Source organism: Ananas comosus, linkage group 5, assembly GCF_001540865.1.
Source record: "Ananas comosus cultivar F153 linkage group 5, ASM154086v1, whole genome shotgun sequence".
Lineage (NCBI taxonomy): Eukaryota > Viridiplantae > Streptophyta > Magnoliopsida > Poales > Bromeliaceae > Ananas > Ananas comosus.
Window position 1 is genome coordinate 3,712,268 of NC_033625.1, and position 17,291 is coordinate 3,729,558.

Genomic DNA, 17,291 nt, shown 5'->3' on the forward strand with positions numbered 1-17,291 from the left:
TTATGCAAGAGGACAATTGAGAGTTGAGACACAGGGTAGAGTGCTAGAAGCTTAGAATGTTATCAATAATTCATCCCCCCCCCCCCCCCCCCCCCCCCCCCAAAAAAAAAAAAAAAAAAATAAGGAAAAAACCTCCCCAAAATNTCAATTATTCAGCTCTTGACCCGAAAAAAGAGGAGCATCTGTTCTTATTCCGACAGCAACATCTTCGAATGAATCTACGCCAGATGGGATTCACCCCAGCAATTAATCAAGTTTTGAAAAGGAAATTTGGTTTAGAGTATGTAGCAGTTGATTGAGTCATTCTTTTTTTTTTTTTTTTTTTGAGAGATTGGTAGCACATTATCTGTTTCGTTTATTTCATTTAGAAATAAACTTAGCTGGAAATGTAAATCAATTAGGATTCGAACTTGAGACCTCGGGTATCAACCACCAAATCCTTTGCCACTTGTTCTAAGAACGGTCGGCCCAAGCATTGAGTCATTCTTTGTTGAAACTCCTACCACAAGCTTTCCAATAAATGCATAGTAGACACTCTTACTAAGATGGTGTGTACTATTCATACTTGAGCAATTAACTTGTATATGCATGTATATGCAGCTACAAATTTCCATGTTACAAAAACATAGAAATAGGCGTACACCGACAATATTTTTTTTTTGAGAAAAAAAATTATTTGTAGTGATGAGCTCTTCCAATTTCTTATTATAACGAAAGCATTAAAATTTTTATGAACATCCGACCGTTGCTTTCCTACAGTAATTTTTTTTTTTTTTTTTTCTGCAAACAATGCCAAACAGGCAATAAGCCGAAATAAATAATAGATTAACGTCATGACTCATTGGCCTGGTACGTGACTGAATAAGCAAAACAATTATGAGGACCGATCGATTAATTCTTTTACTTGAAGCATGTATAGATCCATTTATTTGTAACACAATTTAATTTCAAGGACAAATACAAAAGTTTATCAACATTACTGCTATAAGAGACACATTATTATTTAATTACCATGAAACTATATATACAATATACATCCACAAAGTTGTTATAGCTTTTCAAGTGGAATACTTAAAAGCTGGAACTATGAGTCTCGTACGTGTTCAATTCCTTAACATGCATTCAAGCTTTAGAGTTCATCCTTCTTAAATACATCCTCCTCCATTGAAGGGTTAGGAGAAGTTTTGATTGGATATGAAGCTTCCATGGCAATCCCACATACTCCTTCTTTAGCCTCCACTCCACGTTGCATTCTAATGTAGCCATTTTCTCCCCACTCAGCACCCCATGAGTTCTTTACGATCCAATACTTTGTCCCCTGAAGCGTGACGCCGTAACCTACAATTGCAACTCCGTGGTCCAAATCGGTTCCACACGGTCCGGTGAAAACGCCCTTCCACGGTAACACACAAGTCACTTCACGTCATTCAAAGAACTAATGTGCTCAAAACCAAATACTCCTAACTAAATTGCGCTTGTCATTTGTTATTTAAATTTGTTGAAAGGCTAGCTAAAGGGGACATTTGGATCGAAATGTTATTACGATTGATCGTAAATTAACTTTAGTATTAGTAGAATTATTGGTTTTGCCATCCCCCACATTGATATCAAGAAGATCCGCCGCCTAGTTCTGGACTATCTATTAATTTAAGCAGATTCTTTCAAAACAAAACCAAAAGTTATATTTCATGTAATAGTTCAACATGCATATATGTAGCCCATCGTTATTGTGTCGAATTGCATTTACTATCAATTTAGCATTAGAAGCCTAAACGGTGAATCAAAAGGATACATGAATAGAGTCATGAGCTTATATTGTGGGCTACTAAAAGCAACTTAGTAATTTGACAAACTAATTGAAGTGTTCAATTTGGATCAAGCTTCTAAGAATGCAATTTTTGTTTTCTTTTTTAAGGTTTTTAGGATAAAAATTACGGTGACAAATTACTTTAATAAACACATATATACCTCGGAATAGAACTGAAAAGCTTGACCACTTGCTTCAATGGCTACAGATACCGGCTGGTTGGCTGCAGCCTTCATTAAAGCTTCCTCATCATTGGCAGGAACATTCTCGTGTCCGTCAATCGTCACAACCGGAGAATTCAACTAAAGAAAATCAAGTACACACATAGAACAATTAAAAAGTACTACAAGTTTATATATCCTACTTATAATGTATCTAATGGGGAAAACAATCTTATAATTCCAAAAGTACGAGGCTACGTAGAGATATTGTTGGAAAAATTAGTTCTCTTTTGAAATCTTTAGTCAAATATTTGTATAAACAGTTTTGTTTGAAAACAATTTATCCACTGTTTTTAGAAACGTTGATTAAGAACGCAATGAATAAAAGCTATAGAGAATAAAGGATTAGATGGAGCCTGTGAGTCGAGGCGTGCGATTGCACTGTCCTAGAAGCAAGATTGCCCCTCCACGTACGAGGCGCCGGCAATCACTCCTAGCGATACAACGACCTTCGTCCACCCCGTCGGCACGGCTTCAGGGTGGTGCAAGAACGAACCGTCACAGCTTTCAGAGATCCAGCAAAACAGTGAAGAAGAAGGAGAAGAGAGAGAAGGGAAGAGGCTCGGGTTAGGGTTTCTGTATTTCATTACTCACCTAACCCAGCCGCTCACCCTAGTAAATAGGAGAGTAAAAGAAGGGTTCCAACGGGAAGACCACCTTCCCGAGGTAGACCGTTGGGGCTGGTTGAAAAGTGTAACAAAAATAAAGTGAACCGGGTTCACGCGCGCCGCCGGCCCGGCTCGGCTCGTGCTCGTGCCGTGCGCGCGTGCGTGTATTTAGACGAGAGCTCCACTCTCATCACTTCCCAAGTAATAACAATGAGAATAAAGAAGTATATAAACCAAATCAAGTGAGGGTCTCTTTCCAATGTGGGACTAAACACCACATGAAAAGAGACCAAAGCTTGGGCTCCCAGGCAAGGCCCATTGACAGTGGGCTGCCCACAAAGTCCAAAGATCAAATTTAAGTTTTAATACATATGGGCTTTTGAAGAAGTTTTAAATCACTTGTTTTAAAATCAAAATACTAACAGATATTACTTCCTTTTATTTACATTTTTATTTGGCCGTCGAATTAAGTTATTTGATAATAACTTATTCGGTATGAAGATTCTTGAGAGAGGTTGATTTTTATTTCTTAAAAATCTTTGACATCCACATTTTTCAAGATAATATATTTTGTTTAGGATGTGATTTAGTTTATTATGAAAAAAATGACTTAAAGATCAGAAATGGATGGAGGGTCAAGCTGATAGGGATCAATATGGCCTTCCTCCCAATTCCATTACTTTGGACTTTTTATATTTATTTCGAAAACAGAATATATTTAGCTATTAATTGTTGATTTTAAATACATATTATACAACTTTTTTTTTGGCCCCTCTAAGAATATTCTTGCTATACATTTCTAACTTTCAATTATAATAGAAAATTTCATATGGGACAAAATATATATTACCCGATAGCTTACTCCGACGTCCAAATATGTTGTTAGTTAGTTACCTGCGAGGCACCGCACGTGCCTTGCTCAGCCCTATAAGGGTAAACATCCTCACTAGTAATACCACCATTATTTTCGATGAACTCGAAAGCGTAGTCCATGAGACCTCCATCGCAACCGTTATTAGTTGTATCACAATCAACAAGCTCTTGCTCCGACAAGGAAATAAGTTCCTTCGTCTTGATGAAATTTATGCCCTCCACTGCAGCAACCGTTGAAAAGGCCCAACAGCTCCCTGAACCACCAAAACCAAGATCACACGCACAAAAGTAAACAAGATCACACGCACAAAAGTTGCATATAAGTGTTTTCTCTTTTGAGAGAAAGGTAACATAATAATATGATTTGTTTATTTTTTTGAAAATAAACTTAAGTAAAAATATAAAATAATTAGGCGTCAAATTAAGGACCTCAAGTATCAAGTCCTTTGTTATTTGCTCTAGAAACAGCTAGTAAGTAGCAATTTTTAAATATGCAACATTATTTTTTTTGTTTGTTCAGTTGCATATAAATATTGTATTGTTAAACATATATATGGCTAAAGTACAAAAAAAAACTTTGTGGTTCTTGCTTAATCTCTTACATTATTTTATTGTTTATAAAATGTTAGAATAAATCACAGAATATAATTCAAAATATGAACGGTGTGTCTGACGAAAAAATGATATTCGAGCATCCTTTCCTGTTCATTCAATACGCTTGTAATCAATTTTTTATGGTGAGTTTGCTGGCCATAAAAATAGACAAAAAGATAGTTGTAAATTATTTTTAAAGAAAAAAATAGCACGCTATTCATTTTATTTATTTAGCAAATAAATTTAACTATAGGAGTTGAGACAACACGACCTCGAAAAATATTAAAGGGGACCATAGTGGTAAATTTATTAAGATGGCAGGAAGAGATGTTAATTTATATATTGTTTCTCCTTTCCGTACAATACAAATAGTTGGTTTGTCAAAAATATACTGTAGAAATTATAAACACCAACACAAAATTTAGACTCAAAGAACAGTTTTCAACTATATATGCGCGTGATCTCTTACCGCATTGGCCCTGATTCTTTACATCAGTAACTGCACCCTTTTGCCTCCAATCAATCGATTTAGGGAGGCTGCTGAAGGTCTCATGCGTGAAACTCGCCGCACCGCGCGGGTCCCTCTACGCATCCTGTGGTGAAGGATCTTCGAGCCCGCGTACCCCTTCTTGAGCTCCTCCTTGGTCATGTCACCAAACTTGTTTAGCGCGAGCTTATACGGTGCGCCCTTCTTGTTGAACTCGTGGATGAACTTGACGTTCTCCTTGAACATGTTGAACCGCTTGCTCGTGTCGTCGAATTCGCGCGGCACGGAGTAGTGGCTGCGCCATCTTTCGTAAAGGTTCCACAGGTTTTCCTCGGACTCGAGATCCTTCTCGTCGAACGGAATGCTCAAGGTAGGTGCAATGGCTAGTGCTAGAACTATAAACAAGATGAAAGTTTTCACCATTGTGCAAATGAAACTAAGGAGAGGGAGAAACAATAGAACAAGTTTTTTGCTGTTTAAGTGTGTAATGTACAGATGCCAAGGGCTAGGCTTTATAGAAGAGGCCAACGTTATTGACGAGAGGGAATTAAGTGGTTAACTAGGTGAATTAAATGTTACTTGTGGGGAACAACCATTAACAAAAATTATGATATTAGAGATAAATAAATATTGGAGTAATTGGAAAGTGCTAGAAGGGCTTCTTCACTTGTCAACTTTGTTCTCTTCTTGAGTAAGGAACAATAATGATACATAGACTCGTTATTGATTGTGGTGATGATGAGGGTGGTGAGAGGGATGGGATTATTAAGCATTAATTTTAAGTATTTAGGTAGGATTAATACGGGGGAATTGCTTTTCTACGAAGTTATTATACTTTAATTAACAGGGATTAATTTGGTGCGTTTTGGTGCAATACACGTATTAAGCACTTAATAGGCCGGAATGTTGCGATCATGCGTCGGTGCCTTGCCCATTGAGGCGTCATCCTGTGAAATAATCCTTCCTCAGAATTCCAACTCAGAATTTTGTACTTGCACACTATCGAAAATAGTTTTTTCTAATAATATAAAGACACGAACAAATTTTAATATTTTATATTTAACAAATTTATATATAAAAATTACAAAATAGCGTAAGAATGCCGGTCTTATTTTTTATGCAAAAAAATTTGTATGCAGAAATATTCTACGCACTGGCTTATCTTATAGTCTACCATTGAAATTTTAATCTATGTACAGAAATTTTTAGGATATTTAAATTACATAAAATGAAAGTACCCGTCTTTTGAGTAGATTCTACTTCGGTACCACCGACCACACGTCAGAGATTCTGCTTAAATTGAGACATAGATTGATAGTTGATACGAGCCACGTATTAGGCATTGTCATCTATTATCTACAGCAAGGAAAGCTCCTTTGTAGCTCAATCCCCTTACTTATCCCACTGTGTCCAACTTTTTTTGCCATTAACTAATAATTGGTCCAAATTTGTTTACTAATGTGAATAACTTTGTCATAACATGGGATTTGGTCTAAGCTTCTGGTACTAAACTAGCTAATATATAATAAAGAAACTAGAAGATACCGGAAAAAGCTTTCCTGGAATCATGATGCCTCCGTAGACACGCTTTCCTGGGATTTGGAATATTGAAGTCGAGGTAGAGTGGAACTGACAGGCTTCATTATTTGGATCTCATGAAACTTGAGAAATCCAGCCGAAGTGGGCTTGTACTTTGTCATTTCAAAGGGATTTACAAAGGTCGAAGAACTATCTTAAGCAAAGTTCCTGTAGAACCAATAATATTTATAGCTTCTTAAAGACTCGAACAACGCCAACTTTTCTTGCTGAAAAACCAAGCTAAGTTTCAATGTAAATCAGAAGCTTTCGTCTTCGTTTCGCTCAAAATGCCTAAAAGTAATCTAAGTGCCATTTCAAATATATTTCCACCAAATGCGAAGTCAACTTCGCACTAAACTTTCTCCTGCAGTCGAGTCTTCATCGAACCAAAATATTCTCATGTTGAATTCATGGTGAAGAAGCAACCACATTTTCGTTGTTTGGGTACCAACAAGTTCAATCCCTTACTTTCGAATTCATAGAGACATGGAAACATCACCAACACATTATATCAAGTTATTACTATAATCAAATGATTCAAATACAAACATGCTGTAACTACCAAATGCAACTATAGTAGAGCATGGCCATGTATCAGAGGCACCAGCAGCTTAGAAAGGGATTAGAGAGCTTAGAAACTATACACATTATTACTGCATCACACTGCAAGATAATTAAGAGAATGAGAAGTGCTGTTATTCAATAAAGGATAGAGCACCAACAGAGCTGCTATTGTGAACTGACAACAATATTCTTTTGATATACATGTTTAACCTCATATCAGAGGCAGAACATATTGTAATCCCACAAATAACATAGGAAATAAAGAGAGAAGAAAACTGTTGTTATTATATGAAAATGTTGCACATGGTTACTGAATGTTTAGCTTAAGAAAACTATAACCAATTAATGTGGAAAGGTTGGAATATCTTCAATGCACTGGACCATGGTTAATCTTGAGTATTGTATCCTACCTACATTGGTGGGCTTATCAGCCTCAGAATAGTGTGCACTACATATAAACAAGAACACTCAGATCATTTTATAGTGGAAGAAGATGATAAGCAACGTACTTATTAGTAGTTCCTAACTTGTATCTTAAATTAGTTAATAATATTTTTGTAGAGACAACTAGTTGTGCAAACAATCTGATGTTCCCAAGAGTCCTCAATGTGCCATTGTATTGGTCAAAAAGAGCCCTCTTATACTCCTTAAATAATCAACTTTCAAGAGAATGAAACATAACATAGAGACATGATAGTTTTAAAGATTAAAATTGACTCAAGTTGTGATAAATAAGCACGATGATACAGATATGATGATGATACTGATAAATTGGAATGATGTAGGGAATGTACAAGAAATAACATAATAGTTAACTTAAACAGTCTGATCTGGCATTTCCGCAGTACTTGCTAATCATGCTTAATAATCTCTCAGCTACATCAGGTCAATCAAAACTGCGTGCCCCTCGAGTCAAAGCTATTAGCCTGCACCTTGATAGGTATAGGTCCATTTGCTCAACATTTGACCTTGCGGATGTAGTATGGGACAACCATCCTTGACCCACTAGCAGGTCAAGTGGAGTACAGGTGCACCCTCATATAGGCTATGCCAGCTAAACCCAAGACAAACCCAACCAAACCCAATCCCTGCAGTGAAGCCCACATTTTGAGACAAAGGACTTGACTGCAGATTGACCATGCTTCAGTAAAACGATAATGCATTATCCATCACTGCAGTTAAATAGCTTCTTGCAACTGTAATATGCATTGTTGCTTGCCGTGGGTGATAGAAAGAACAAAAGCTTCCTTATTCACGATACTAAACAAGGATCATCAAAATTGTATTGTGCCCATAATACATTTGAATCTGTAGGTACATCCGCTGATAGCACTTGATACAAGAAGAAGTGACTGAGTATGATATAGATGCTATAATGCAACTATAATCAGAGAATGAGAATGTAAATAGAAATTAAAACATTTCAGCACGTAATTCAACTGAGAAATTTGATCGATAGCATGCAGCATATCAAAAAACTTACCAACTTTAAAATCAAAAACAGATGGCAAAACAATGGAGTTCTATTTTAGGCCAAATTTATCAAATAATTCCAGCCACCAAAATTAATTCAGATGATCAAGATTCAGGTTTGGGTTCAGCTGAAACAGAGACAGGTATAGAACTGAACTGCTCTTCTGGACTCAACATTGTCAACTTTGGAATTGGAAAAAGACAAAGTTTGCTTAGACCTTGAATTGAAGACATAAAAGCAACCATGGTTCTCCAGATGGTAGAGTACCTTGAATTCTAAGAAAAGGACAGCAGCTTAAGTACTTTGTTTGTAAATATCCACTAGAAGTCTATGTTAAGATAAGGAAAGCGGTAGCAAAGGAGTAGGGATGAAGATGAAAGTAAAAGGCCTTTCAAACAAGACACAGGAAAGTGAGGGAAAAGAAGAGCAGAAGAAAGGATGGAACTTGTGACTACTTGTGGTATTTGATTCAAGGAGTCCTACAAAAATAGGAAAGCTTACTAGTTATTTTGTCATATTTTAGATGTATGCTAAAATTAAATTGCAACCTTAAAATCTGTCAACCACCGAAAGTGGCCTACCCCATAGACCAGCTCATGACAAGGTAAACTAGTCAACCGGTATACAATTGCAAGGCCATATATCAATCCCTAGTTACTTCAACACTCATTTCGCAAGTATAAAGGGTAGGCATGTTATTGCTTGCAGGGACTTAACAAGCACTCCAACACGTTCCCCATTCTACTTCCGCAAATTTTTCATCTTGCACGTCCTTAAGATGAAGACGTACAAAGATGTACAGAACAAGGAATATTTATCATTTTCTCTTGAGTGTGAATATCAATACATGCCCAAAAAAGTTAACTTTTTCTTTCCTCAAATACTTGCATGGAGAAGAAAAACTTTGTGCGATGTCTCCTGGAATGCATGAACTCAGTTCATATACTTCTGGACAGTGCAAGCAACATAGCAATTAAGCAACTTTTATGATGACATGGAGCACTTATATTTCACGAAGGTTTCTCAGCTAGGCCATACAAGACGTGATTCAGATCCAATATAGACATGCCACAATGAACAATAAGGCATCTATAGAGAAATGTGCGACCAAAGACAAATGAGACTGCTGTGTACTGTAAAACCTGAAACTTTGATCCAAAATACTTGATTCATTTCAAGGAGCTCAGAAGCATACTCCAATTTCTCCAATGTCAAAATTTCATGAATGGGTAGGTATTATTACAACTACAAGAGGTCCTAAGCAAATAATCCATAGCTCAAAACTACCAAGGTACAAAACAAGAGTTGCCAAAGAAAAGGGTATGAATAAGAAGTACATGGGAATTGCCCAAAGGTATCTACCCAGGATCGGGGCCCCGGCTCTAGGTCTTGCGGCGGAGGCGCTTCCGCAGCTTCTTGAGCTTATGCTTGTTCATCTTCCTCTTCCTCTTCTTCTTCACGCTGTCGGCCCACACCGTCCGATCGCCGCCGCGATCGTCGCAATCACCGCCGTCCTCGACGTCCGATCCGACGCACCGGGAAATCGAAATCGTTGGTAGATCTACGAAGTGGGGAAAAGTTGGATATATGTGGAGGGATTGAGGAGAGGGGTTTGGAGGAGGTAGGAGGGGAGGGTTAGGGATTGAGTCGGTGGGTTGGAGAGGAGGGTGGGAGTGATTAGGGTTTGTGAATGGGGGATGGAGTTTGTTGAGGGAGGAGAGGATTTGGAGTGGGGGAAGAGGTGGAGGGTGCTTCTTCAGGAGCCGTTGGAGAAGAGAAGCCATTGCAGGGAAGAGAGAGAGAGAGAAGAGAAAGAAAGAGAGAGAGAGGAAGGTGAAAGGGACGAGGGTTTATGCGTTGCCTTTGGAGCTCCGAAGCGGGTCTGTTGTGGATCTAGAGGCCCGAACTAAGGTTAGGATTTGATTTAGATTTGGATCCGTTAGATCTGTTGCCTGCACCAGGTGTACACAAACATCTCATGTACCGCGTTGAAGATTTGATCATCTACAGTATCTAAAATGCTCATATAAATAAATTAATAGAGGTGGAAATTAAGGAGGAATTATATATAATATGATTGAAAAAATAGGAGTTTGAAAATTTCTAATTTGTACTTTAAGGAAATTCCGTACGAAAATTTTTAATTTGTGACACATGTTTTTGAATGACTTTGAAATCAAGCGAATTTAACTTAGAGAAACTGGCAATCAAAAGTTGGGTGCAGTTGTATGGACCGTACGGATACACATGGTGCAGGCAAAAAATTTTCGCACATGATTTGGTGGTCTGCAACGACGTGGTGGACCAGATCCATGATAAATTTCTCGCCTCTTCTCCCTCCCTGTGCAAATCGCAAACCACAAAACGCAAGACGCTGTCGCTATTGTGAAGAGCGGGAGCATCAGTCATAGGCCGTTAGGGTTAGGGTTTAGTATTTTGGGGCTCCAATGGCCTCTCCCCATCTCGACGACGTATGTGAACCCCTCGATCCCTAATCTCTCTTCACCGCTACCAATTTCTTTCCTTCTCCATCTCCTTCTCTCTCAATCTCTAGTCTCCGCCCTTTTCTAAGGTGTTTTTCGTCGATTTTTTGGACCTGTCCAGGAAGATGACTTCGGTGGCGATTACCCGGGAAGCCACAACGGTAGCAAACGCTCAGGTATTCCTTTTTTTTTTTTAATATTTTAAAGGTTTTTGATCTTGTTCCTCTTTTCTCTTGTTGATTCTTGGTAATTTTGTATTATTTCAGGTGAGAAAAGATCTTTTGGGGATCTGGACGAGGAGGACGACGATGTATTCGGCAGCAAGAAGGTAAGCTGAAGCCCCGTAATCTACTTCTCTCGCCATTCACTTGAATCCTTCGGCAGAAACCCTAATTGTGGTATTCGGAAGTGACCTAATGCTTTTGGATAGTAAAACGATTATTACATCATTCAGGAATAAACATTGGAGATCTTGTCATCACAGACACCAACTGTGATCCTGAATTTTTCAATTTGATAATGTAGGGAAAGACAAAGGCTGAAGAAAGTGTGCCTGGCGTGGCCACAGGAATGATTTTGTCGCTACGTGAAAGGTTTGTGTCATCACGTTACAAGATAGGTACTGAGCCATCCAGTTCTTTGTAGCAATAGTGACCTTGTAATTCTGGTTTTGCCTTCATTCAGTCTGCAGACTTGTAAAGATAGCCTGGCAACCTGTCAGGTATGAGGCTAATTTGAGGGTTTTTCTTTCTTGATACCCTGCTCTTTTCTTCACTTTACTGAACGTACATTTTATCTTAATTTTATTCCTCTTGCACTCAAAAGCTGATGTATTGATGAGATTTCTTCTTCTAATTAGGCTATCTACATGTTTATTTTAGTTTAAATTTTGAAAAAAAAAAAAAACTAGAAGCTTTGGTTATCTTGATTGTAGATTCTGTTAGACAGTAGAACAATTAGGCATTTAGTAAGGTGCCCATAATGGTGATTTGCTTGCTTAATGGGTAGCTGACTTATTTAATAGTTGATTTTACATGGTGTTTTTAAGTGAAAGCATTTTTTTTTCCTTTTGAGTACTTAATGATCACATTTATAAATCGTGTTCATAAGCTACATTTGCTAAGTATGATGACTGTTAATCTACTTCTTAAGTGAGATTGCCACTTTCACAACAACAATTGTTGCACGTGAAGCCTGCTGCTAGCCCTGTAGTAGAATTGGATATGGTGGTTTCACCAATAAAGCATTGATAAGTGTAACTAGCTCATTATTATTTATTGCCTATAAATTTGTAATGATGAGATTTCATTTGTTGCAGGCAGAGCTAGAAACTGCAAGATCAGAAAATCAGAAGTGGCATTCTGCATTTGAGAACGGCCCAGTTACACCTGCAGGCTCGATGCCAGGTTAGCCATCTTTTATTAACGGGCATGTTAGTACATCTAATTATCTATATAACTTTTTGTTTCTGTTGATTTAGAACCAGGGTTGGTGGTAACATATATCCAGAACTTGAAGTCATCTGAAGAGTCATTAAAGGAGCAGGTTAATCTTTAGTTTTCTATTATTGACTTATTGAAATGGAAACATCACACACTAGTACTTCGGTTCTTCATGCTAATTTTTTCTTTGCAGCTTGAGAAAGCAAAGAAGCGGGAGGCTGCATTCATAGTAACGTTTGCGAAACGCGAACAGGAAATTGCTGACTTGAAGGTAACCGTCTCTGGTGCTTTATGTAAAATAAATTGTTCCTAATATTTACAAATTTGCTAATTTGATGACTTTTAGACTTTTCATATATATTGTCGTGAAGTTCGTTTTTGCCACATAAACTGGAAGTGAATAGAACATGACAAGTTGTTCGATGTTGTGTTCTATTTCCTGTGTATCAATACTAGCCATCTACCTGATTATTGCATGCACACGAAAACCATGCTCATGTGGGAAAAGGAAGATAACTGGTTTGGGGTGATAAGAGATGCATATGTTCTACACCTTTTGTGAGCGATAAAACTTCATTACTCAGTAATTTAACTAATTGTAATTAAAGGGAGTGATTGATTCTTTTTTCATTGGACATATCTGAATATGTCACAGTTTCAGAATTATACAAAGTCGGTGCCTCTTATATATGACTCCTTGAGATGTACGGTTGGTGCTTTTCCTTTACCATGCTATCTTTCTTAGCCACAGAAATCTTTGGGTAGCTGGTTGCTCGATTTTCATATTGACTTTAAAATTACGGAATTGTGGTACACCTTAATAAGTGATTGTTTGACTTAAAGGCTTAGTTATAAATTCTGTCATACCACATTTTGAAGCTATTTTTCTCTGATCACCTGAGGTACTTGTAGAGTCATCATGCTACTATCTGCTTTACTTGTCAGTTGTTTTATGAGTTCTTTTTCTTTCGTGAGGCATCTTTAGTTGAAATATTACCTGTGAATTTCCAGTCTGCAGTTCGAGATTTGAAGACACAATTGAGGCCACCATCAATGCAGGTGATAATATCTTTCTTTACACTAAGAGTTTTCATTTTTTTATTCTTATTTGTTGAATGAATCACATGGCAATTATTGATTAAGGACTTAGATCTGATTTAATTCTCTTGCATAGGATCGATAAATATTTGATGTTCTTTTGGTGGCTAAGTAACTGCCTCCATTATTTACTATTCTACATGAATGTTGGAAATCATAAGAAACTACACTTTAGCTCTTTACTATTTTCTATACCTTTAAACATTTCTATATTATATATCTTTTCATAAATCTAGCTGCTACTGGTTATGCATATGTATATTATGATTATGTATATGTGTATATAAAAAATTTAGCACTAGGTTATTGCTTGATACGTGACATACGTCAAACCAATGTCGAAATTCAACCTGATAAACCGAACAGACCCAAACCAGCTTATCTTTTGAATGTGCTAAAAGTCCTTTTGTTGCTCTCCTCCCCTCTCCCCCCTTCTTAATTCTGGCTATTTTATTTCCGTTCCTGTTTAGACTATTCTATTGACTTCACCTGCCTAACTCAGAGCAGTATTTATCTATTAATTTTGTTCCTTCATTTGTTGAATGTGTAGCGATTTGGTTTTGCCCTTGATCCGTATTTGTTTTGTAGCTTTTTCATGAATACATCCTAATGCATGTGCTATATTCTCTGACAGACAAGGAGATTATTGCTTGACCCAGCAATACATGAGGAGTTCATGCGATTAAAGGTGCTTCAGAACTCGTAATATCGAAGTTTTCTTAAGTTTTTGTTCAATGATATTTTCACTTTTGTATAATTGTTTGAGTTTCCTCTATGTGCGTCGCTATGTTTTCTAGATGCGTATTTTCTTGTATACCAGGAGGTCTGAGTAAGATTTTAAGAAAAATTGTGTGTTGATAGTTACAAATGACCTTTATTAAATATGCTAGAACTTGGTCGAAGAAAAAGAAAAGAAAATAAAGGAACTGCAAGACAATGTTGCTGCCGTCAACTTTACTGCATCAAGCAAGCTGGGAAAAATGCTGATGGCGAAGTGCAGAACTTTGCAGGAGGAAAATGAGGAGATTGGAGCAATGGCTTCTGAAGGAAAAGTAAAATCTTGCTTCCATATTGTACTTTTATTAACTTAATCCAGATATCGTCCCTTCATATCTTTGATCGTCTGTACATTTTTTAGAACACATTTACCTGCAAATTTTCAAGCATAGAATGTGCGAATCACTGCTTTTAAGTGGTAACTTAATTGGTGGAATTAGGAAAACCATATTTCTGACACTCTTTTTGCCCTCAGAAAGCATATGCCCAGTCTACTCTCTCTCTCTCTCTCTCTCTCTCTCTCTCTCTCTCTCTTGTACATATGCATGTTGTATTGGTGTAATGCACATGCACATTGAATCTTTGTTATCCCAAGATTCGCGCAATGCTAACTACAAGTTTTGACTGGTAGATCCATGAATTGGGAATGAAAATTGCAGTGCTGAAATCCCAGAACGCGGAGCTTAGAAATCAGTTCGATGGTGAGATCACTCATAACACCTACTTTTTTTTTTCCTTCTGCTTTTGCAATTTCATTTATTAGAAGAGAATGAAGTGTGAAACTCCCATTCCTTCTTTTATGCAAATTGGCATACAGGACCAATAATTTTCTTTGGTATTCTGCTTCTGCAATTTCATGTATCAAATAGTGGGCATAAAAATTTAGATGCTTAAATAATTATTTAGAAAACTCATTTCGGACAGTTTAAGAGTTGGCCTAATGTTTGTGCATAACCAGAATGTCTATCGTCGAAATGCAAAATGAGGGAATATTTAGTCAAGCCAGTGTGCAATTGATTGACATACATATTAGAAGACAGCTATGACTTGGAGGAAAAGAACTAAGCATGCGTTTACTTTAGGACTGATTAAAGTGTAATAATGATTTCTAGCTTGACGAAATCCTTCAGCTTTTCGGGCATATAAAAAGCTTTTTGCGACATACAAATCTACATGCAATCTATTGGGTGTGTAATTAATTGAATGCCACAATACTGTAAGTAAAACTTTAGCATCTATTTGTAATACATCTTATATTTCTGAATCCTTCAGAAAGAAATTTGTAAGTCAGTTTTTCTTTTTCCCTTCTTTTTTTTTTTCCTAAAGAAAGATGTTGATAAAGTAATTCTTTGATTATTAAATGGTGCCCATTTTCATTCATCACTTACCTATTTATATCTGCCTATTTATGTCTGCCTAATCATGCACCCTTTTTAATCTGTCTAATCAAGTAACTTGAGATTGGTTATTCATGAATGTACATCTGGATTTCATATTCTTTTACCGATATTCATAAGTGAATTTCTTTTCTTTTTAACAACCAATATTTGAACACTAGCGACCTATGATTTCTTGACCAGGGGTTGATGTAATTTTGAATGTATTTGTTGTTTGTCTTGTGTTTTCTGCAGCTCTCTATAAGCATATGGAAGGGCTAACAAATGATGTGGAGAGATCAAATGAACTGGTAAGAAACCCAAACTCTTGGTCCATAACCTCTATTCAATATTGTTTGTAACTTGCCAAATAGGCCCCAGTCACACTATAGAATTCCAGATATTGGTATTTCTTTCTTTTTTAGCTCTAGGCAAAATTTAGCCAATAATTGAATGCATGTATCTAGATTTTTTTAATTAGAGAAGTAGTTATCAATGTTTGGACTTTAGAGGTCTATTTTGAGTATCAAACTTGTTACTGAACCTTTATAATGAGCTGGCTAATTATGCATGAGACACGATAAAATATGAAGAGCCAAATGTCATATTTTCTGATTTTCACTGAGTGCTCTGTTATCCTCTCTTTTCTCTCTACCTCTTTTATGGCTTTGGTGCTTAAAGCTTCGTAATTTTGTCCCCTCCCACCTGCCCCTTTCAAAATCCATTCTACTATTTCATCATGTTGAGAATCCATGGGCTACTTTGTTCCTTGAAGATTATGATTCAAGAATCAAAAGAAAAGAGTTGAAATATTTTTGTACAGGGTAACTGTTATAGCGGTCAATATACACTATGTAACTGATTGGTTCGTGAAATGGTTTTGGTTGTCCATTAAATCCAACAGTTATTCAAGTTTATTGTGGTAGCAAAGACACTATGCGACCTGGAATTTAGGGAGAAGCAGTTAGAAAATTGTAAGAGGAATGAAAGATACGTATATTTATTTTTCATTAGTCTATGGAAGCTTACTGAATCAGTTTTTGCATATCTGGAGACCGTAGAACTTATTAAACTATGGAAAGTAGCACTTCTAATTGTTCTAGCAGTTCCGTGAATTCATTTTTTATCTCGCTTGCATCTACTGCAGTTTTTACTATGAATGGCTACTTGATCTCAGCTAGCAATTGTTTTGGTTCTTTGATCCATCATAAGTGTTCCATTTTCAGGCATATATTATGCGAGAAAAGCTAGAAGCAAAGGACTATGAACTGCAAAAGTTGAGGGAAATGCTTTCCCAGAAACAAGAAGTACCTGAAGAAAACGATGAATCTGCTGATGACAAGACAGCGGATTATGAAACTGTTCTTGTAAAATCTGAGGAATGAGCTTTATCAGATAATCTCCATTTTTGGGTGTTTGAAAGAATTTACTGCATATTTATTTGAGGACTAATTGACAATTCTATAAATATTCCTTGCTCTAATATAGAGTCTGATTACTGAACCGAAAATGGAAGGTAAAAATGTATAGAGACGCCGGCAACTATAGGCCATTTTGATGTATTCATTTATTAATCCACGGAAGTATTTCGTTTTAAGATATGATTTGTAAAACTAGGTTTCTGTTGGGGATTTCAGGTAGTATGTGCGGGCGGGCGGGCGGGAAATCTGCTCGGAAAATACACATTTTCATTTAAGATCTGATTCCTGCGATCTTAGATGTGTATACTTCTACCTACTTTTTCATTTTTAACTCCTTTTCCCCAAGGGTTTCATTTGTTGCTACTTGCTACACAGTTTGTTTCTTTTATTATGCTGTAGTGCCCGAGGGTCACCATCAGTGTGAGAGCGAGCTCCATCTGACCACCGAGCTGCTGAAGTCGCATCATATTTCTGTTCCGGCCGTTTGA

The 17,291-nt window shown here is 37.0% G+C and overlaps 2 protein-coding genes and 1 pseudogene across 2 annotated transcripts; 1 reads left to right on the forward strand and 2 right to left on the reverse strand.

The window, feature by feature from the left end:
• Positions 967–5,163, reverse strand: LOC109709821 (annotated as a pseudogene).
• On the reverse strand, positions 9,589–9,990 carry LOC109710290. Its single transcript, XM_020232798.1, has one exon. It carries the CDS (start codon positions 9,988–9,990, stop codon positions 9,589–9,591), a length of 402 nt encoding a protein of 133 aa, XP_020088387.1.
• On the forward strand, positions 10,530–16,981 carry LOC109709822 (FKBP12-interacting protein of 37 kDa). Its single transcript, XM_020232154.1, has 14 exons — positions 10,530–10,677; positions 10,811–10,865; positions 10,956–11,017; positions 11,215–11,282; positions 11,374–11,410; positions 12,008–12,095; positions 12,170–12,234; positions 12,325–12,402; positions 13,143–13,190; positions 13,864–13,917; positions 14,120–14,281; positions 14,638–14,707; positions 15,638–15,693; positions 16,609–16,981. Exons 1-14 carry the CDS (start codon positions 10,654–10,656, stop codon positions 16,765–16,767), a joined length of 1,026 nt encoding a protein of 341 aa, XP_020087743.1. The 5' UTR covers positions 10,530–10,653; the 3' UTR covers positions 16,768–16,981.

Excerpts from the sequence above, each read along its gene's own strand:
- LOC109710290 (XM_020232798.1), bottom strand. The coding sequence starts at position 9,990 with ATGGCTTCTCTTCTCCAACGGCTCCTGAAGAAGCACCCTCCACCTCTT.
- LOC109709822 (XM_020232154.1), top strand. The coding sequence starts at position 10,654 with ATGGCCTCTCCCCATCTCGACGAC. Across the intron at positions 10,866-10,955 it reads CAACGGTAGCAAACGCTCAG|GTGAGAAAAGATCTTTTGGG; the intron begins GTATTCCTTTTT and ends GTATTATTTCAG. Across the intron at positions 11,411-12,007 it reads ATAGCCTGGCAACCTGTCAG|GCAGAGCTAGAAACTGCAAG; the intron begins GTATGAGGCTAA and ends CATTTGTTGCAG.